This window comes from Brachionichthys hirsutus, chromosome 2 (genome assembly GCF_040956055.1).
Source record: "Brachionichthys hirsutus isolate HB-005 chromosome 2, CSIRO-AGI_Bhir_v1, whole genome shotgun sequence".
In the NCBI taxonomy this organism is placed as follows: Eukaryota; Metazoa; Chordata; class Actinopteri; order Lophiiformes; family Brachionichthyidae; genus Brachionichthys; species Brachionichthys hirsutus.
In genome coordinates this window covers 2,550,715-2,573,724 of record NC_090898.1, presented here as the reverse complement: position 1 = coordinate 2,573,724, position 23,010 = coordinate 2,550,715, and the positions used below count along the sequence as shown (strand labels likewise).

General features: G+C 47.8%; 1 protein-coding gene across 1 annotated transcript; it reads right to left on the bottom strand.

Annotated features, from left to right (window-relative positions):
• Positions 1–211: 211 nt before the first annotated feature.
• On the bottom strand, positions 212–22,121 carry usp19 (ubiquitin specific peptidase 19). Its single transcript, XM_068749645.1, has 27 exons — positions 21,975–22,121; positions 19,928–20,306; positions 19,130–19,258; positions 18,347–18,483; positions 18,150–18,269; positions 17,655–18,095; positions 16,299–16,578; positions 13,364–13,520; positions 13,206–13,277; positions 11,594–11,709; positions 11,158–11,390; positions 10,701–10,893; positions 10,226–10,359; positions 9,973–10,131; positions 9,720–9,830; positions 9,526–9,636; positions 9,338–9,439; positions 9,129–9,269; positions 8,207–8,325; positions 7,959–8,102; positions 6,953–7,338; positions 6,757–6,864; positions 6,425–6,638; positions 4,889–5,041; positions 4,640–4,806; positions 4,353–4,528; positions 212–2,170 (listed from the first exon to the last, which is right to left on the bottom strand). The coding sequence occupies exons 2-27, from the start codon at positions 20,139–20,141 to the stop codon at positions 1,889–1,891; spliced, it is 4,599 nt and encodes a 1,532-aa protein (XP_068605746.1). The 5' UTR covers positions 20,142–20,306; positions 21,975–22,121; the 3' UTR covers positions 212–1,888.
• Between the last annotated feature and the right edge of the window lie 889 nt (positions 22,122–23,010).

The window sequence follows — 23,010 nt, the reverse complement described above, 5'->3', positions numbered from 1 at the left end:
TATAGGAACAGAATATCAACGATCAGCGTCTCGTTAGAACCGAGTGCATCCAAAGGGTCTCCGAGTCCTCAGAGGCCGCTTCCGGGTGGTGATGCGGACCGGGACGTCGGATTCCTGAGCGCTGGAGCGTCTCAAGCCGCTCCCACGTCGGACTGTCTCGGATCCCCTTCGGTCGTCACGGTGACTAGTCCACCTCCTCCATGTTGCTGTAGTTCGGTGCGGCGCGCTCTTCAGCGTGCGAGAAGAGGCCAGAGGGCACCTCGGGGGCCAGAGTAGGGGGTCCTTCAGGGTCCAGGTCCGTCCCAAAGAGCGACTGGCTAGAGGCCTGTAAAATAAACCAGCAGCATTAAAACGTGCTGCTTGTCTTCCGTGTGGAGAATAATAATAATGTACATTAGACAGGAAGCGTCATTTCCTTAAAGATGCTTTTATTTTAGGAGGAAACATTAAACAGAGAATATAAATCTCTTTATTACAATATACAAGCGTAAAGCATTCGCATCGGTTCGATCTTCCCGCTGCTCCGAAGGAGACGGATTTCTTTCCTGCACACGCGAGTCGGCTTCACGCAGTCTGAGGGGGCGCGTTAGCATTTAAGGCAAACGCAAACGGCGCTGGGTCTACCCCGAGTCCGTGAAGAACGATCGCGGATCCGTGGACAGAAAAGGCTTAAACATCACGTTTAAAACAAGTCATTAAATGAAAGAACACGTGTGTGTACTTCACGAGAAAATCCCAATACTTTATAAAAGGCGTGTGGAACATAGAATAACTTGAGAACTAAAACTATGCGTAATCGATAACGCCGGAGGTTCCCTCCCAACATCGGAACGCTGCAGTCCGACTGGCTCTGCTGTGACGAACGTGAATGAGGAGCCTGATCCGTGCCGGGTTTTTAACGAGCCGAACAGCGACACGTTGACTACATTTCAGCCTCGCCTACGGCTTCAGATGCTACGTGAAAAACAGCGAACCGGTTCTGAACAGGCATTTCAATGAAAACAAAGAACACATTAAGAGTCCGTTTAAATAGAAGGACTGAAGCGCCGGGTCTAAAGTTCAGATTGCATTCAGACTGACTTTTATGCAACAAAGAAGTCCTCAATCAGCAGCTGGAAAACCGGTTTCCTTTGCTTAACTCATTCAGCGCCAGCCAATTTCAGCTCCGCTATATGCCCAGGTTTTAGCTCATATATCCCCGATTCTTCAAGCCCCACAGAATATTCGTTACTATGACGATGCAAACAACGAAACCGAAGTCTCACCTTTCATCAGGAAAACAAAGTGTGTTCCTACCACGGACTTATTGGCCGTTGAAGAGAGGCAGATTTTCAATGTCAGGGTCGGCAGTGAATGTTTGGGTTCTATTTTTTTAAAGTCTTCAGACGTCAATGGCATTGAATGAGTTAATATTCTCCGTCTGAAAGCATCGGACAGATTATTCTGTCAGAGATATCTTTAAACAACTTATCCCAGAACACTTTCATGTTCGTCTATCCTCCAGCATGAACACGTTTCACCGGAAGCCGGAGTCACGCCGTGCGTCGACACACCTTCGCTTTCATCTGAACTTCTGGAGCCTCCGTGTCTCTTGATGTTTTGTTACCGTCGCCACGCTGGAGAACTGCTCAGCAGCGACGGCAATCCTCAAAGCGAAAGCGCCGTATCTGCAAACGCCATCATTTTTCTCTCCGATGAGTTCCAAAAATAAATCAACGCCCGAGTGTCTCTGGAAACGGTTTCTGTGGCGCGGCAACAACCGAGGACGAGAATAAAACTGGATCTCAGAAGGATGCGCTGATACGGCACTTCGGGCAGAATTCTTCGTCGTGGGCTGTGATCGAGTCTTAAAGCAGCCTCCTCCGGTCTGACCCCGTATTTCTCCAGACTAGCCGCTGCTCAGGTCCAGCTTGTAAAGAAGAGGAAAGACCAGGTTGACGAACAGAGCAAAGACCGCTGCCAAACCGCCCAGGACAAAATAACGCACGCAGCCGTCGTCGGGCGAGTCCGCCGTCCTCCCCCGGCGGCGCAGCGACCCTTCGGCGCCGTCCTCTTCCTCCTCATCTCTGTTCCTCTGCGTTTGTCTCCTCCACTGTGCTGATTGGAACAGCCCGGGGGGGCCGCCATGGAGGCCCTCCTCTTCCTCCAGTTCCTGCCATATCAGAGAGGCCTGCGATTGGCGGGAAACCGGTATCAGCTTCTGGGAACAGGCTTGGTCTAACAGATACTATGACTGGAAACGACGGCGGCTTGTAAAGCGCTAAGGAGGCGCCTGCTCTGCAGCCGAGGGACAAATTAGGACCGTGTGAGAGGCCGGTTTTTCAGGATTCAGGAGGTTATGGTGAAGATTTCACAATAAACACAGCCGAGCCGATCGAAAGCAGCACTTAGATCCGAACTAGTGATCGACCGATACGATCACTAGTAGCTAAGGAGGCCGATCAGAGATCTGGAGCCGATATTCATTTGCAGTAAAACTCCAACACCTTTAAATGTCTTTAAGCATGTTTATTAAACAGATGTTTTTTATTTTAATCTTAGACAATAATCAAGAAATCTTTGTTTGGAAATTGTAGCAAAGTGCAGGGAGCTCAGCAGAACGTCTAATAAAGTTAAATGAGAAATGAAACTAATAAATAGCTTCCTGACATTTAAAATAATATAAAGTTATAAAGTAAATAAAACAAAGTTAGATATCTCTTTTACAGAAATGTGAGTCACATCAATAATTAATCAGAATTAAGCAGCATTAGATTGAGGTGCAAAAAGCAAAGTTGTTCTGCTGGAGTTTCTTCACTCACAAAACTTTCTGTGTCCACGAGTCTGGAAAACCTCGAGAGAAATCCATTTGGAAATAAAGTAAATATATCTTTAGGTGAAAGTCCGATGGTGTCGGTATTACATATTTTTCTAGATCTACCACTGCTTAGCTGGTACTCGCCACGCTGGCTACCATGATTATAGGCCAACCGGCTACCGGGATAGCGGCCGACCGGCTACCGGGATAGCGGCCGACCGGCTACCGGGATAGCGGCCGACCGGCTACCGGGATAGCTGCCGACCGGCTACCGGGATAGCGGCCGACCGGCTACCGGGATAGCGGCCGACCGGCTACCGGGATAGCGGCCGACCGGCTACCGGGATAGCGGCCGACCGGCTACCGGGATAGCTGCCGACCGGCTACCGGGATAGCGGCAGACCGGCTACCGGGATAGCGGCCTACCGGCTACCGGGATAGCGGCAGACCGGCTACCGGGGTAGCGGCTGACTGGCCCTCACTGTCGACACAAACATGACAGTGAGAAGAACAGCAGCAAATGAAATATGTAGAAATAACAAGAAACTTATGATAAAATGAGACACTTCAACCAGAGGGTCACCGGTTCCAGACAAAAATATGGAGTGTGGACTGGTGGCTGGAGAGGAGCCAGTCTACCTCCAGGGCCCTGCCGAGGTGCCTTTGAGCAAGAACTCCTTTGTCCTTATTTTGCTTAGGGCCCCAAAACAACCTGGTCTGTGAGTCTTGAAATATCAGACAAATTGCTCTCAGCCCGCTTGCAGGGTTCTCTGCTCCAAACATGGACGGCAGCCAACGAGTGAAGTCGAGTGCAAACCAGGAAGGCACAGGAAGAGTTTGGCTTTGGCTTGCCAGGAGAAAGTTGCACCTCGAACCTCATGATAAAATAACGGGATGGAGCGCAGCCGGTTGGGTTTTGGTTCAAAGAGGAAAATCTCATCTAGATTATATTAAAAAAAATTTTTTTTTTAAAAAACGAGTGTTTAAGTCAGACGCAGGAAGATTATAAAAAATGATTCCACTCCTGAATGTCTCTCAGCTTAGCAAACCTAGCTAGCATCACGTGAAACAACACAGCTCGACTGAAACTACAAATCAATGACGTTTCCCATGATGCTCGCCGACCACTGATCTCAACACCTCACCAGTACAGGCTGCACCAGTACACAGACACTCCTCCTATAAGTGCACTCGTTGACCCGCTACAACGTAAAGCCTGGTGAAATATGTGGAGTCACTTGTAGAATCAGACACACACACACACACACACACACACACACACACACGGATCCCCCTCGATGCACATGTAAACCAAATATTCTACTTACACTTCTCTGATCAGAAAATGAACAAAAGGTCACTGGAAAGTCTTGTGTTCAGGATTCCACACAATCGGAGGCCACTCCGATTGTGTGATTCCTGAAAATCCAATTTCATTTCTTTTAAACTCGAGTTCACTTCATTAGAAAATAAAGCTGCCAGATTCTGGAGTAAAATTCCGACCTATGTTCTGGCCTCCTTTATTCCTGACGTCCTACGGATTTGGCGCCCTCACCTGGCTGCCGGTGGCTCCTGCAGCAGCGGGCGACTCCGCGCCGACAGGCCTGAGGATGCGGAGAGGCCTCTCCACTGGGGAGTTTCGCCGGCGGTAGAACAAGACGTAGGCATAGCGTGTCACAACTTGACTCTCCTCCACCATTGTCACGGTGCTGTCATCAAACAGCCGCCAGCCTGCTTGGGGGGGCAGGCAGAAGAGGGAGGGGGGGGGGGGGGGGGGGGGGGGGGGGGGGACATTAGCAGAGTGGCAGGATGAAGGCTAAAGGCCAACATCTCGGGACGCACCGACGTCGCTGCGCTGGCTGTTCTTGTCGCTGGGCAGGCGAGCGTAGGCCGTGTAGTGGCCCCCGATCATTCCTCCGTAGTGGTTGATCACCGCATACAAGTCGTAGATTGGGGGTTGCTGCATCTCGTCCTTCTGGCCAATGCAGAAGTTACTCAGATCCAGGTTCCTAGAAAATACGAGAGCGAACTGGGTGAATCGGAGTAGAAGCAGGCGTTTTGTGAAACTGCGTGGGGCAGCCGCCCTTTTACCTGACGGGGAAATCCACCATGTCGTTGATCTTATCCCTCCAGATGAAACTCCTGAAGGAGAAGCGTTTCAGCTGGATGATCAGGACGTTGGGCAGGCGCCACAGCAGCAGCTGCTTGGAAGCTTCTCGGTGCTGCTGGCACTTTGGACAGTACCTGAAGAAGAAGCAGAGCGTATACAGACCATTGTTTGACATTTCCTGTTCATGAGAAAAAGGATCAACAACGGCGTCCACTTGTCAAACGTGTATCTGCAGCACTTGTCCCCCCAAAAAAGGACAAAACCAACTTATTCAGAGTAAACATGTTCAAATACGAGTCGACTTAGGGCTGGAATATGTTGAAAATGAGTGTTTCCATGATTAAATTACAATTGGGACAGGATAGCGGTATTGTTGCTTTATTTTAGATCACATGTGTCAAACTCAAGGCCCCCGAGAGCTGTATGCAGACATTCGTTGGTGTAAAATGCTGCATCTCACACATGTTCTTAACAGCCCACATTTGATGGTTGTTCTGCAGTTCTGCCCCTCTCAACTGTGACAAAAGAGTTTTGAACAAAGTTAATGTCATAACTTGTGTTAGATGATATTTTTCTTTCTTTATTATTTTATATTATTTACTTGTATAAGTTTGATTATTGATCGATGGAGTAGTGTGGTTTTCTTAACCTGATCAATTGAAAGGATTTATGTTATGACAGCAATAATCTATCCATATATTTTTACAACTATACAATTGAATATGCAATGTTTGTAACTTAAGTAGTGAACTGATCAAATGGAAAAATTCAGCAACATGTCAATAACAACAGCAACACGCTGCAGTCAGGAAATCAATAATCTGCTGGCGGTGACTATTGAAAGTTATTTGAACTTTTTTGTTTTTTCCAGCATGTGCTGACATGTTGATCCCGGCTACATATGGAGCTCAGGATCAGCACTGGACAGCTCCATAGGTAGTATGAGCTGTCCAGTGCTGATCCTGAAAGTGACGTCTTTTCCGCAGCATTGACTCGGGGAATGTTCTTTATCTTCCCCACTTCGGTTGTTTTTTTGGTTTCTGCATGTCCATGACAAGACAAGGTGGTGGCTTTTTGGTTTTGCTTTGATTTTGTATCGATTATCTTTGTTCCTGCATGATGATTGCATTTGAATGGAACTTTTCACATTATTAAATGTGTTCATTTATTCCCATCACAAACTTTGGTTCATACTTATGATTTTTCTCATTTACAGTTTGGCTTTATCTCTAACAATATTTAAGTTACGTTTTAAAAAAGTGATATCAAAACTGAATATTTTATTGTAATTACTGTGGTGGCTAAAGAGTTAAATAATAAATAAATAGTTATTTAACAGCATGTTAAGGAGTTACATTTATTTTACATTAAATGACATTACATTTAGTTACATTTTTACTGTGTTACGGTTTACATTTGGCCTTTGGAGGGCAAACATAATGCTAATGTGGCCCTTGGAGAACATGAGTTTGACACCCCTGTTTTAGATGATCCATTCCGAAAAGAAAGGTCCCTACCACGCTTCCTCTGGTGCCAGCACCTCTGGCTTCGTGAAGAGGTTCAGGCACTGCTCCAGGGTGAAGTGTCCCGCTCTGGCCGTCTCGCTGAGGGAGCCAGGATCGTCCTCATACTCCAGCTCCTTGGAGCTGACCAGAACATACTCCTTCAGGCGTTCGTTGTTTTTCCACACGAGCTCCAGGGTTGCCTCTTCAGGGAGGTCCACAAGTGCATCTTATGCAAAGGGGTCGGCAGGAAGTGGAGAGAAATCGAACCTTTTTCTTTCTCCAAGGGCAAAATGTATATGAAAGTTTGCAGAAACCCAACAAGCATGTAAATAATCTGCTCCTACCTTTCTCATCCAGCCTCTGTTCCGTGTTTGAGTCAAACAGAGCTATGTAGAACTGACTGGCATGAACAGACGCCGACTCACTCGGATGCTGGAAGCCCGTTACTGCAGCTGCAACAAAGTGGCACAAATGAGATGTAGAGACCGAGAGACAAAATAACCATCAGTCACAGACATCGCCCAGGCGTGTTATTATCACCTTCTGGCCGCAGTGCCTTCTCACACGACGTCTCTTTTTCAGCATGAGAGTCAACAGAGCAACAAGAAGGTGAGGATATTGGCTCACAGAACCCAGAATCAGCTGTCCTCTTGGTAGAAAGTGATGTCTGAGAAGAGGGGAGGCCGTCCCCAGACTTGAGGGCTGCTGCCTGAGCACACACCGTCTGGGATTCAGGCAGCATCGAGTGTTGCTCCATCTCCACATTGGTTGCCCCAATGGTGCCACCACCACCGAAGGCCTCATCCCTTGGCCCGGGAACCTCAGGAGAGCCTGCTGGCATTGGGAGGAGGTCACTTCTGGGCTGGGGGGTTTCAGGGGACGTCCTGCCTGACTGGAAAGGAGGCTGGAATACGTTGACAGAAAACCTGAAGGCATAATCATAATCATCCTGGTTAGGATATGAAACTTAGATTTTCTGAGTGCAAGACAGGACTGACAAGAAAGAAGACAAGATCAGGAGATGATGACATGTCCCCTCAAATCATCCTTTTCTTTCGGCTTGTTCCACCAGGGGAAGGGAGGACATGAGAGTGGCTGGTGTTGGGGAGGACGATGCAAAGGACAGGGTGAAGTGGAGAAAGTTGATTTGCTGTGGCAACCCCTCAGGGGACAAGCCGAAAGAAGAAGAAGAGGAGATTGTTTTCTCATCCAGCCACGCGCCGGCACTGATGATAATAAAAAGGGGATTACTGGCAGGTCTGAGGAGGAAACAAACACGTCGGTTTCACAAAAATGAAGCGGATTGTACTCCCCTTTGTGCTCGAGATCATGTTTACATGCCCTTTAAAAAGGCAAAACAAACGCCGTGCTTTCATTACCGTGACAGTGTTCGCTTCAGACTGACACTGTGTCGACTACTTCGGGTGTTTGTGTGATTGTCACCACATCTGAATAACACAATGCACGTCTGAAAGGAACTAGAACGCGTGGGCCACGCCTCGCCCCAACGATGCGGAGCACTGAGGGTTTTGGTCAAGCTGCATACCTGGAGTAGCCCTCTAGCAGCTGGGTGAGGCGGGCATAAGAGAGGCGCGACTCGGGCACGCCGACCAGGAAGGGCAGGCCCACGTTCTCCGTGTTGGGTCGACACAGGCCCTTGTGATTGGGCCAGTGGTTCCTCTGGCAGGCTCTGGTAAGAAAGGAATAAACGTTCATTTGACTCGTTTCACAAAACTGTACTGCAACGACTCTGCCCCCAACAATCGGCGCGCGCGATCTTGACGCAGCACTCACTGATTGCAGTAGCCGACGCGATAGCAGCGAGTGCAGCGCTTCAGCTTGTCTTCTTCAGACGCCGGAGGCTTCAGGCAGGCAGCACATTTTGAGATGGGGATATTTGGGACCTGCAAGCTCTATTAATCAAAACACAGGGCGACGCAAACACCCTCCATGTCAGTCGGGGGCAGTGACAGTAGGGGTGTAACGGTTCACGGGATGTAATGAACCGTTTCGGGTCTGCATGTTCGGTTCGGCCCACTTGCGTACCGTTTCGGTTTTATGCATTTTTTCTCATTACATTCATTACTAGCGCGATCTAAGCGCTCCGTGCGGAACTAAAGTCCTGGGTGAGTTTCCGCACGGACGCCTCAGAGTGTCGGACACCATTGACTGACGGGGAAACGCGCTCAAAGCTTGCAGGCGTGACCACATAGCAAAACTAGCAAAGCATTAGCTCTGTATTCCAGCTAGCTCCGTTGCTAGTGAGCAGGTTTTCCTCTGCTGGAGATGTTGTCACGGCAACCAGATCTGTGCTTTCTGCAGAAAATGTGGATAAGCTAATCTTTCTAGCCAGAAACTTCAAGATTGAATTGTAGTAGTAGTAGTAGTAGTTATATTCGTCATATTCAGGCTGTTGCTGCCAAGAGTTCAAAGTTTACACTTTTAACTTATTAATGATTGTATTAATTTATTTACATTGTTACAATAGTTTTAAAAACTCCATAAATTATTTGAAATATCACCCAAATGGGTCGCTTTTATTTATTTACCTAAATTCTATTGTTTGCATTTTTTTAAATAAAAGCATTGCAAGTCATTTTTTTCTGCCTTTTTTGTAGCGAAAATAACCCGAACCGAACCGAAACGACATTTTAGCGTACCGTTACACCCCGAGTAAGCAGGCATGCTGGGTAAATGCAGTCGGGGCTGACGTTACCTGCTGCACTTTGAGCAGCACGACTCTCTCTTTCACTACGTCTTTGGAAGGCACCTCAAAGCAGAAGAGCATGTCAGAGGAGGACACCGTATCCAGGGAATGGGACGGCAGGAAAACGCGCTGGAAACGGTTCTTCCCCACCTGAGAGCAAAAAGGTATCTGTGAGCATTTCTGGCAATCCGTCAGATGGACTATTGTAAATATCTCACCTCTGCCAGCCTGAGGTTCTCTGGTTTGACTCTGACACTCCGGGAGACGGATTCGAGGACTTCAGCAGTGCTCGAGTTCTCCTTGCTCACACTCACCAGAAACTAAGACACACACATACAGTTTTGAAAGTGCTTTGTGCACATCAACAGACTCGTTGGCGGACATAGAAGTTCAGGAGGAGACTGACCTTGACGGGTTTTTTATGAGGCTCCTTAGCAAAGTAGAAGACTGACAGCACCTTCTGTTTTTGTGGTAAGGGAACAGGCAAGTAGAGGAAAGGGTCAAAGGTGATGGAAACCTGAAGAGGAGGAAAAAGTACAGAGAATGTTAGTCATCAAATGTGCAAAAAAGGCACATTTACTACAAAGTGAAATATGTTACCTTTGAGCATGTGGGACACACAAGCTTGGATTTGAATTGGCCTTGGAAGAGATCAACTATGAAGGAGTCATTTCTCATCTTGTGCCTGTGCCACGCCTCCTCCGCCACGACCTGCGCCAGCAGACGAGCAATGTCATCAGCTGAAGGCTCGAGTCACCGGATATTAATTCAGAGAAGCACCCAACGGAACCATTTTACTCAATCGCGTAAAAGATCCTTTTCGAGCGTTCTCCTCAAATCGAGAAACACCGACCTCATCCAGCCGTCCGTCAGAGTCCACCGTCTCCGTGTAGGGTTTATTCTGGATCCGGTTCAAGTCTTCGTGGAGCCCATCCAGCAAGAAAGCCATGAACTCCTGGGCATCATGCTGGGCGTAGCCTGTAAACTGACTGGCTTTACTGGCGACAATCGCCTGCACAAAAGAAACCGAGAATGAATAACACAGATCCAATCTTTCTTGCCACCTTTGGCCTATTGAAGCCTCTGGGTGCGCTCTGGTGGTAAACCTTTAATTTGGAGGGTTGGAAGGCGTGATGCGTTCCTTTCCAAAGGGCCCTGAGCAGCACAGCGAAGCCAATGGCGAGTCTGCCTCCCGTTCCCAGCGGATTATTGCAGTTGATTTCTGCCTCAAACGCTCGATCTGCAGTGATGAAGGCACAAAAAAACGAAAGCGCGAAGGGCACGACGTGAAGGAAACAGAAATCGACAGGAGACATCGACTTAGCAAATCAAAGCATTTGCACCCAATTAGCTCCAGAGAACTAAATATCCAGAACTAATTTGCTTTCAAACGCATGAATTGAATCAGGAGTACATTTGGTTCATGCATTTACGACGACTGCTGCTAGTGCTCATTGGGTTTGGCTGGGTTGGCTACTTGGAACTACACTTTGCTAGCAGCCCGATCCAGAGTTAGCGCAAGTCACGTCAGCCGATGTGTGAATGATTCAGCGGGTAAACACGAGGAGCTTCGTGCATCACCATGGAAGTAATCCCGGAGTTCCCTGGTGTTGGACAGGGATTGGATCACGCTGTTCATGAAGCAGGTGTTGCCAAGGTTGACCAATCCTGTAAAGCCCGGCAGGCACACCTTCTGCTCCTCTTCCTCTTCGTGGTGTTCGCTGCTGGCTGGAGGCGCGTGGCTCATGGGCTGCACCATGCACGTCGGTTTAGGCTGAGAGACGACAGGTTAACACGGACTCTAGTAGGTAGACCAGGATAATCGCCACCGAAGCTTTACATGGACTGGACCAAAGCGGGAACATTAAAGGTGTACAATCCCCCCCCCCCCAGTTTATATTTCAAATATTAAATATGTCCCGGTATTCACTTTTCTTTAGAAATACTAAAAATGGCGTGTTCACAATACTACAAACAACACTGTTATTCCACACGTCTCCCATCAGTGAGCGGCTCTGGTTGCGGTTACCGTGGTGACAGTGTGCTCTGGTTTTTTGATAGCAACGTGCTCAGACACGGCACGAGGAGCCACAGTGTCCAGATCGCCATCCTCCACTCTCGACGAGGGGACCTTCGGGACCTTGGGTTTCTCCTCCCCAACCCTGGGAGACTCCTTCTTCACCGGCAGGTCGTGCTCGCTGCCGCCTGGCTGGCTCTGTTCCATGCAGGTGGGGCTGGAGGGCACAGCCACTTTGGCGCCACCCACTGCACCTTAAACAGAGGAGAATGACACTTGTGGAGACATGACGTGGTCAACATGAATAACTGAGACAAAGTGGAATATAATGAAGTAGTTTCATGGCTTATTCACGGCAAACGTCTGTTCAGCTAATAAAACAGTGCAGACAAATCATCTGGTTGCTTTGGCTAAACTGTGCAGACAGGCTATTTGCTAACACTGCGTAGATGTAGACCTTGTGCAGCCGGGGCCTCCAGCCCTTCCCAGCGCTGGCTGTGCCTCTTCTTCAGGGTGATGTCCAGTCGGGATGGGGTGAAGGAGTAGTAGCACTGCTCGGGCTGGATCAGGTTCCTGCACATGGAAATGCAGAAATGTCAGACTAAAGGTTTCTACTCAGTAAGGATTGATGTTGAGAATACGACACAATTATCAACCCGTTCTCCTATATTTAGACGTGCATGGTATTAATCTAGTACTAATGCCAGGACAATTGCTGGTGTCAAATCATCACGTTAATTAACATTACTTAGTCATATTTAGCTCGTTATTCTAATTTTTAATGTCCAACGTGACTGTTTCTGTATTGCCTTTTTATAAAATCTATTTTTTATGCGTTGGGCTTTATGTGCTTGAGTTGTTGGGGGTGGAATGACTAATGACACCCCGAAGTGGACACTGATTGGCTGTCATTGTGTTTTGGGCTTGTTTAGCGCAAGCTGATAGGCTCCCATTGGAGATGGGCGGGACAAGGTGAGGAGCGGAGGGGAACGCAAAGCACCCAGTCTCGAGTGCAGCCACAGCTAACGTTAGCAGCGAGGACGTTAGCAACTTAGCGAGCCATAGCAAAGCTCTTCAGCAAACTAAACCGGAGACACCCGACGTTTGGTCAGAGTAGCTGCTACGTTCTCTGTAACCTACTAGAAGTGATTGATTGATGTTATTCCAGCACTTTATTTTGTGATGATGAACAATGTTATTTTTGATGTACTAACTTAGAGCTCTGTGATTGATGGGTCTGTATTATTTTATATTATCTGAAGCAACAAGTTCAGTACTTTTATTGCTCAGGAAAATGTTCTTACTGTTTTTTGATGTGTTAACTTACAGCTCTTAGAAGGACCTGATGTTCTACTTTATTTTCTATTTGGAGGTTGACAACAGAACACAGAAATACTCCCCCTGGTGGCGGAAACTAAATGTTGCAGGCAGCACTTGGGACTCATCGCAAATACAGCAGAATCTAAATGGCTGGACTGCACCTGTTCACGCCTGTTAAAAACAATAAATGACTTTATAAAGCTACTTTTTATTACGTGCAAATCTTTTGATCTGCCACAATAATGTAATGAATTTAAATGAAAATGCCTCAAGTTGAAAAAAAAAATGTCTGAGATTAAAAAAAGAGATTGATTAGATCAATTAATTGCAGACCCTAATTAAATTCTATCTCCTGACAGCAATGATTATATAATTTGCTTTTAAACACAAACGGAAAGAAACAACAACTTTGAAATCAAGAGTTGCAGGCCGAGTAATATAGTGAAATATAAATATGCAACAATAATGCTAATTCATTCCATGCGACTCGGTTCACCTTCATAGCATTCCTTCCTTATATTGGGAACGCCCTCGGCAAATGCTCCTCAGAGAACCAGGGTTACTCAAGTGACCTAAAGATTTGTTTCTTCATCGCTTTTGAAACCCATTTATAGGACGTGTGAAATGTACATATTCTATCACGCAGTTCTTGAAGAAATATGTACAGACTATTTTCCCTGCATGTAGAAACAGACAAGAATGGACCACGATGGCATAGAAATATAGCGTATAGAACCAGCACTCGTTACCTGAGTCTGATTTGCCACTTGAAGACTGTGCTCGGGTCACAGTCTGAATGCAGCCGCAGGAAATTGGCATCACTGCGAAAGCAGAAAGAGAAATCGTGATCTGCTCGTTTCGGCCAGACGCGAGCCTTCGTTATCGGTAGCACGTTAGCATTCGCTACCTCGTCTGGAAGATGAGTGTGAAGTCCTGCTCCCTGAAGATGACCCTGGCCGTTCTCCTGCAGATCGCCTTCATGTAGACGTTAACCACCATCAGGTCCGTGCCCTTCTCGTACGAGTCTTTCTTCACATCCTGCAGGTTAACCATTGGCTCCAGCGCTGCAGGAAGTTATTACAGTTACCGACAAGCTCTTAGCTCGCTCACTGATGACGGACTGAAGAACAAACCCGACGCCTATTATGAGATACAGTAGTCCCTCATTTTCCGCGGGGGCAACGTTCCAAAAACAACCCGCAATAAATGAAATCCGCAATGTAGTGATCTTTATTTTTATTTTTATTATTATACATGTACATAAATGTTTTAAGGCTGTAAAACCCCTCACCACACACTTTATACACTTTTAACAGGCAGGCATTAATCTAAATAGATTGTTTCAGTATTATAGAATGAAACCAAAGATCAAAACCTGTTTTCAGAACGAAACATTTGTTTGAGAAGTAAAAATATATAGTACGTACAGTAAACGTTTTCCTGTTAATAATGTTAAGGCCTGCAGGTCGAGGAAAGAGCAGCTTGGAGTGCAGAAGAACAAATATTCTACTCGTGCTGTCTTTAGCCTCTCATGGGCTGCTTTATTGGATAGCTTAGCACAGCGGAACGGCAGCGGCTACATGTATAAACAGGAAGAAACGATACTCAAAAGGGACGTCATACTTGACGTGTATGCTCCTACAAAATAAAAGCCTCTTTACACAGAATAAGAGCGCTATAAAACAAACGCTTAACAAATAAACATGATAGCTTTTAGAAATAACTAATTTAATTTTAATGATCAACCTACAAGGTTGAACACATAAGAAGTTATTAATAGCAACTCGCGCGTATTTCACAGTTCCTCCGACCGCGCCTTCGCGCCTTCAAGTGCAAAAAATAAAATCAGAAAAATTGCATTAAAACATGCAACATGTTGGAGCAGCTCGTCCGTCAAGAAGAGCTGCAGGAAATCAGCTGGCGGGTCAGACTCCGGCGCCGCGGCGGCTCTCTGCGGTCCAGAGGTCGCAGTGAAGGGATCCGCTTCGGCCGGCAGTCGAGAATCTTCATGACCAGCTCGGCTAAAGGTAGCTGGAAATCCCTTCGCGTCACAGTATTTGGGTGAGCGGGACAAAATGGCGTTCATGTGACACTGACTGAAGTGTGGCGTTAGCTTTGAGACGTTCTTTAGAAAGATTTACTGAATATAGACTTTCATTCATTCATGAAGTTCTCATCTTCACGCGTTTCGTGTGCGTCTTCTCTCAGCGGTCCCAGACTGCAACCGCTCGTCTGACAAACCCGGACCCGAATCGTGAGCGGCGATGCGTGGCGGCACGCCACGGCTTCGGACGACTCATCGCTCGGTCCGGATTGATGATCGGCGTCGGCCTGCGTCGGGAGCCAACGACTCCTCGGCTCCATGACTTCCACGTGATCAACCTCCAAAATCGTTACCTCCTTCAAACGCTCCACGAGTATCAGATCAGCCCCCCCCCCCCCCCCCACAGGGCTGTAGGTCCTCATGACAGGACTGCAGAGGTCTAACTTTCACGCAGGACAAGAACAAGACCGTCCCCTTGCCCCCTGCGAAGGGGGGGGCAAGGTTAGACGTCAATGGCAGCGGGCGTTCGGCTTTAGATTGGAGTCGAAAGACATCCGAGTCAAACACACACTGAACCCCAAGTCTCTGTTATCAGCCCTGTTGATTATTAACGAGGGATCGGCCAATAACAGATCAATGTAAAACTGGCTTATATTAGCGACGATGCAACGACGCCTCTCTGTCTGCAGCATTGTCCCACCCACAGCCCCATCTGATTGGCCGTGCCCCTGCGTCTAACCAATCGGCAGTGAGCTGCGCGTGCGCGGCGCTCGCGGACACACAAAGGATTGCGAGTGAAGCAGAACGACTTTTGCGTTTTGCGTTTCAATCCAATGCTGCTCGATGAGGATTAATTATTGATGTGACTCACATTTCTGAAAAAAACAGATATCTAACTTTGTTTTATTTACTCTATTTTAAATTTAAGGAAGCCATTTTATTTGTTTCATTTTTCATTTAACTTTATGAGAGATGCTGCTGAGCTCCCTGCACTTGTGTTTTTGTTTGAACTTAAAAGGAACGGTGACAAGATAAGTCACCATTTCAGTTATAATTTAGAATTGACATTTTGGGAAGCTATGTTTACAGTTGAAAAGGTTTGGGAGCTATTTATTAGTTTCATTTCTCATTTAACTTTATTAGACGTGCCGCTGAGCTCCCTGCACTTTCTTACAATTTCCAAACAAAGATTTGTTGATTATTGTAAGATTAAAAAAATAAAACCTGTTTAATAAGCATGCTTAAAGTGTTGGAGTTCTTTTTCTAAATTTTGACGCCAATATTTTCCCTTTTACTGCAAATGGACATCGGCCTTCTTGACTACTAATAATCGGTATCGGCCGATCTCTATTATTTACCGGTATGTCTCTAAATACACCCTAAAGGTTCTTAAAACATCACTGGCTTCATCAAGAGAAATCTCAATGACACAATTAAACACATATGTTGGTCAAAATGTTGCAATTCATTGTATAATTGTGTCAGTGACATCATCTCCTAATCTCGTTGCATAGCACCCTAGCTATGCAACAAAGGTTTTCTGTTCTATAATATAATAATAATATATTATATTATTATATATTATTATAATAATATAATTGCACGTCTGTCACATTGATTATTGCTGCGTCCATCTGACTAACAGATTCTGTGTCAATGTCCCCACATTGAGTTCAGAGTTTCTAAATCAACCCAAAGACAAGCAGCGAGTGAATAATCAAAGAATAAGATACGAAAGACGTGCAAGAGATAATTCAATCCTACGGGTTTCGGCATTTCCAGAACTTTCTCGACCAACCTTCCTGTTGCTTTAACTCCAGAGGAGGCTCCTCCTTAGACTGGTCGCGCTTCTCCTCTTCATCGCCGCTGCCAGTCGTCCGGGTTTGGCCGGGCGACTGTTCAGCAGCGGGTACTGATGGCAGCTCCGTTGATTCCTGCTCAGCGGGCTTACTGTCAATTCTCACTGCTGGCAGTTCTGGAGCCGGGTCCAGTTTGTCGCCGAGGCAGCCGCTGGTGCCGACGGGAGCCGGTGATTGGCGACCAGACTGGTGTGAAGACGGGCCTTTCCTCTCTGCCACCTGAAATAGAGAAAACATCTTTGGCACAAACTTCCTGAGACGAGCTTTCCCTTCGTCTGGGCTTCCAGACACTGAAGGCTCAAGTGAGTATCGACAAAGTACGATAAGAAGCTAATATCTAGCGCATCTCCCGGGCGAATAAGGGCCCCCGATTGAAAGCCGCACCCACTAAATTGTCCTCGCCTCCGTCGCCAAAGTGCTTTCTCTCGTGGGACAAGTTGGGTTCCGTCTTTCCCTGCTACACCAGTAAAGTGCCTTGATGTAACTTTGATCTGGGGCTATAGAAATAAAAATAAATGGGACAGATTTTTTCCCAGCCAGTGGCTGGAACACTGAAATCCAGTAGCCTCCCAGAAAAGTCACTGATCGTCATCTTCACTTTCCTCCTGCGCACTAAAACCAATAAAGTCGTCTTCAGTGTCGGAATTGAATCTCGTTGTATAATGGACAAATGTCCACTACAGAGGACATGCTCACTGGCTGGGTCTCAGGAGGATATCCACGATGCAAAGACAATAAAGGATGTCTAGCCTATTTCTAACAGCCTCAAAATGATTTTGTTTTGAGAAACGAGCTCATGAGAAATTGAACTTGAAAACCGCATCACAAAATATCCTTGGCGGTTGCTGAGAATGTGTCTGCAGACGACGTTTCCAGCTCTTGTTCATCCTCGGTAGCGTCCGTGTGCTTGCCAACATTTAAATATACAGGAAATACATTGATCGCTTGGTTTAGATTTACTTGAACTTCTTCTCAGAATGGTATATATCCTTGTTTTCGTACTTTTGAAGCTGCTACACACAAATCTACGACTTGTCTTGTGGTTCAGAATACTTGGTCGACATGTGACCATTTGTTGATTGTGGCGGAATCAAGTTCTGAGTTCTGTCCGTCACAGGCGTAGCGGTAAACAGGTCTGTGTGCCTGAAGCGCAAAATGACTGAAGAATTTAGTGAATGTGTTTGATGTAATTCCAACAGTTTCATTTGTGCACCGTGACCCGTTTGATCATTTCATTGGCCCGAGGCTAAATGTATTGGCGCCATTTTTATCCCATAATGCCGTAAAGTCCTCACCTGCGTTCCGTCGATATGAACGGCAGCTTCCGGTTTACGCTCCTGGTTGCCGCCGCCTCTTGTCTCCGGCCCGTCGTTCTCACCGGGGCGTTGAGTCTGTGGATTCCAACACGCGGGCCGGTGGACAGGCGTTGCTTCGCCAGTAACTGCTGTAGACTCGACAGCGTGCGTGTCCCCAACAGCCAAGGGTATGGCCTCCTGGGGGGTCTTGGGCGGCTGTCCTATTGCGCCCTTTGCGATGGGCTCCTGAGACTGTTGCTCACCGCTCAGCGCTGAGAAGGGCCTGCTGGGGGTGCTGGAGGCGTCCCCAGCTCCAGCTGCCCCGACAGTCTCTGCAGCAGCCGCTCTGTTTCTGGAGCAGCGCCTGGCGCCCCACTCAGGTTTGCCACCGCTGCGTCTGGTGTCACTGTGTGCAGGTGAGGGCGAGGGCGGGGGCGGGGGCTGGGGCGGAGCCGGGGGCGGGGGCTGGGGCGGAGCCGGGGGCGGGGACCTGACTTGCGACCGAGACGAGGACGCCTTGGGTTTGTCTGATGACTCCAAGGCAACGGGTTTCCCGCGCATCTCTTTGTCCTTCACGGCCTCTCTGGGCGACGCCCCTTTATCCTTCTTGTTTGACTGAAGCACAACACAGAGGGAATCGTTCTTTAGGATGCGGACTGAGCTCAAGACAAGGCGAATCGCATGCGACTCACTTCAAGTGAAGGCCAGCTGTGAAAGGGAACCTTCTTCTGCAGCACGACGTGCAGGAAGCCGCTTTTCTCCTTGTACTGGACTCGGCTACAAGAGGCCTCGATCTCCTCCTGCAGCTGGCAGCTCCACTGCCGCCCGTCTGAAATGGAAACATGAATGTTTTCATGTTTAACTGCGCAGACATCGGACTTTAACATGCACAGTAGCTTTTACTACTCCCCTTGAAGAGTGTTCAGTTGTTACCCTCGCCGAAGCAGAGGCGAGGGTATTGCAATTGGGTGCGTTTGTCTGTTTGTCTGTTTGTCTGTTTGTCTGTTTGTCTGTCTGTTTGTTTGTTTGTCTGTTTGTCTGTCTGTCCGAGCGCATAACTCAAAAACTAGTAACCCAATCAACTTGAAATTTCTCCACAAGCAAGGTTTTGTCCGTGGCTCGGTCCTCCCCGAGAATAGCGTTGATCCGGATCTGGATCCAGATTCTAGAATTATTTTTACATCTGGAATTGTGCCTGTGCTGTAAAGTGCCACTTTAAGAGGGAGGGACACGAATGGCATGATGGGAAAAAGAGTCCAGAAGGAGTCTTGTAGTACGTTCCGGAGCAGCAAGCTAGAGCAGGTTTGACCCCTCTGATCCGGAAGCCCTGTTTACTGTCTCACAAGATCCAATAGTCTATTGGAGGCGTGGTCTGCAATCTCTGGTTGTCGTTTTCTAGTTCCCATTGGTTTTGTGTGTGCAGCTCCTAACCTGCAGTAGTTTGTGTGTACTTGTACATGCTCTATTACTCTTACCTGGGAGGCAGACGTGGCAGTGTGTGTCGGTGAACGTGGTGGCGACCTCGTCCAGACTCTGGACCCGGTCCCCACAGCGCAGCCTGACGGTCACCTCGTTGACATTCTGCTTCCAGTCAGCAAACACGTCTGAGACACGTAGATACGAGCTTATTACACGCGTCGTAACCCATTTCCTTTGTTTGGCTAACATTCATAGACAGAGCAGAACACACAGGCGGGTCTCACTTAACGACGATCCAGAGTTACGACGGACTTACCAAAATATCGTAGATGTGTTATGAAAATAACCTCCATAAATATCCGAGTCCCGATCGGGCGCTAACGTCCGATCGAGTCTGAGAGAACGCGATCGGTCCCGATTTCCTTACTCGCCATGCTAACACCGCTGCTGAGCTAGCCGGCTGAACTCTCCAGAGCCTCGCGGTGACGCACGCGCACGATGACATACGTGCACTTGCAACGTAATGATTTGCGCTACGTATTAAACAGGTATTTGTTTAATTAGTATTTAAGAACATTTAGTTTGCATCTTGCCAGACGTAAACGGCGTCACGTGCCAGCGTGGCGCCCGTGTCTTAGGTTCCCGACCCCTGACCTATAAGGTTCACACCGAAACAAACACGCAGTGAACACGAACGTCTGACTTTGGGTCCTTTTCTACACACCCAGAATAAATTTAGCTAAAAACGCAATAAGTCGAATCTGCTGATTCTTACATTTGTGTGACAGTCAGATGTCGTGATCTGGCGCTTTATAGGAATAAACTTGAAATCAACATTTAATTGTCTGACTGACCTTTCTTTGTCTCCGTGACAACCCTGTCCGCGGCTGCAGCCGCCCTCTTGGCCTCTCGGCTCTCCTGGTTGGCCCTGTCCTTCTGCTTCTTCTTACTGCTGCTGGAGGAGACGTCGGCGGCGTTGGCCTTAGCTCCGCCTCCTCGCTGCTGAGCCCCGCCACGGCGGCCCGCCGCCTCGCCGCCAGCCCCACCGTTCCCACCGCTGCTGGCCATCTTCAGGCACTTGGCACTAACCGGCTGCCCGTCGCCAGTATCACTGCCGCTGCTGGAGTCAGGATCGGAGTTGTGTCTCTTCCTGCCTGGCCCGGCTATCTTGGCGATGATACTGGTCCGAACCCTCCCAGGGCAGAATCAGGACGTTTGATACGGGACGGGGATCTGGAGAAGGAAGGGAGACATGAAACGGTCAAGAGGAGACACCGATGGTCCTCGCAGAGAGAGCGGGGACCCGAGACACCCGCAGAGAGAGAGCGGGGACCCGAGACACCCGCAGAGAGAGAGCGGGGACCCGAGACAATCGCAGAGAGAGAGCGGGGACCCGAGACACCCGCAGAGAGAGAGCGGGGACCCGAGACACCCGCAGAGAGAGAGAATCTATTGTCATTCATTGTCGTTCTGCATCAGTGGTGTAATTTATTAAAGATTTATTGTTAGTTTGCATCGGTGGTGTAAAATAATTTTATTTTTCTAATGTTACTTTGTATCAATTGAGTTATTGAATATTGGTTTTATTTTTATTTGTATTGTTAAATGTCGACGATTTATGTACGAAGGACTTTCAACGGAAACAAGCCCGCAAGCGCTTTTTTGAAATGCTCATCTTTGACAGGATGCTTGACTGTACTTGTACTGTAATACATGCTACTGTGTGACTGTACTTGTACTCTAACATTCTATCTAATAAATATATTCATCATCAGACACTCGCAGAGAGAGCGGGGACCCGAGACACTCACAACAAATGGTCTTTTATACAAACTAAGACTTCAAACGGAACTTCAGATGAACACGTTTTCCTTTAGACTAACATTTAGCTGTTAGCCCCGCTAGCCGGACCCTTAGCCCCGCTAGCCGGACCTTTAGCCTCGCTAGCCGGACCTTCAGCCTCGCTAGCCGGACCCTTAGCCCCGCTAGCCGGACCCTTAGCCCCGCTAGCCGGACCCTTAGCCCCGCTAGCCGGACCCTTAGCCCCGCTAGCCGGACCCTTAGCCCCGCTAGCCGGACCTTTAGCCTCGCTGGGCAGACCTTTAGCCTCGCTAGCCGGACCCTTAGCCTCGCTAGGCGGACCTTTAGCCCCGCTAGCCGGACCCTTAGCCCCGCTAGGCAGACCTTTAGCCTCGCTAGCCGGACCCTTAGCCTCGCTAGGCGGACCTTTAGCCCCGCTAGCCGGACATTTAGCCCCGCCTCGCTTCCTTAGCATGCCCGACAGCAGGTCGGCAGCTTGAACAGTCAAAAGGACAAACTCCGGGCAGCAGCTGATCCTCCATTTGATTCTGGGCTCAGCAGAGACATTTACTAAAAGCGTAGCTGGGGTTTGTTATGCTAGCTAGCTTAGCAGCGTAGCTTCACGTCCACGGAGCTGGTAGCTCTGCAGCTAAATAGCCGGCCGACCTCAAAGGGTGCGTTTGATCTGAGGCACGTGTGTTCACGGCTGTCACGTGCCCGCCGACATCAAGCATGGTATCATATAACCGCTTATCTCTCGCGTTAATATTGTCGGAATTATTAATTCCACGCAAATTGATCAAATCCGGGCGCAACATTCAGTCAGAAACGTCGAAACGCTTCCTTTTGAATCCACGTAAACAGCGTCAAGGTGTAAACAACGCGACGCCATTAGCCTCGGTTTAACTCCTCAAAGACCAGCACCGACAGAACCGACCGTGCGTCTCAATAGTCTGTTGCGTTCTACGATCAGCCGGCAGGTCGCACTGATATGTCGGTTTCCACGAAGCTAACGCTGTTAGCCACACGAAGCTAGCGCTGTTAGCCGCGCCACGGCGTCCGGCCGGACGGCGGAACAACAGCACCAAATATCAGACTCACAGAACTCCAGTCCGGCGTCGGCGGGATTCCGCTTCTCAGAGCAGAAACGGCGAAGCTTCCTCACGACGGCGGGCCGCTTCTGGAATATTCCTCCATTTATCCGGGTCCCATTTCTGCCCACCCTAACTTGCTTATTTAATAAATACAAATTGGAAAAACTACTTCGTCAGCCGCTGCGGCGCAAACAAACCCCCGAAGCGGACTCTGTTTGGAACAAAATATCACCGGAGTGAGCGCAAAGGCCACTTCCGGGTTGCTCGCTCGCTCGCTCGCGCTCTCTCTCTCTCTCTCTCTCTCTCTCTCTCTCTCTCTCTCTCTCTCTCTCTCTCTCTCTCTCTCTCTCTCTCTCTCTCTCTCTCTCTCTCTCTCTCTCTCTCTCTCTCTCAATTATTTATTACCAAACGATGTGCATTGTGTAAAATCAACGAATAATTTAAAAACATACAATTTACCAAATGTTTATTATTAAATGTCTTTATTTAAATCCTCTTTGAACTGCCAGCTACAAAAAATATATTATAATATAATATAATGGAAAATACAAAACCAAACACACATCTCAGCAGACAAGGTAAAAACTCTGCATGTAAATCTCGAACAACTTGTCTAAAAAAAAAAACACAACAAAACATAAATAAAAAAAAATGCAAAAGAAAAAGCCGCATCCTGGTAAGAGTTCTGTTGTTTTACTGAAGATTGGCAGTGAATAAATAAATGGTTAAGATAGGATCTCACTTCCAGCGTTGCCTCTGCTGATGGACTCCTTCATTGTTCAGTCTCATCTTGCTGCTCACATGTGTATATGTATGTATGTACACATGTATATGATGCTGCTCAACTCGTATATCTTATATGTCCCTTGAATGTATTATAGAATGAAAGTATGACTGCTGCAAATCAAATTGCCCTCCGAGGGACAAGCCAAGAAAATGAAGTGAAGTGTTTGTGTCGCTCACACTGCTGTTCTCCAACAATAATTCTTACACTCTTCAATAGGTAGCCAATAGTTACCGTCTTCTCAGAGTAGATTCCAGGA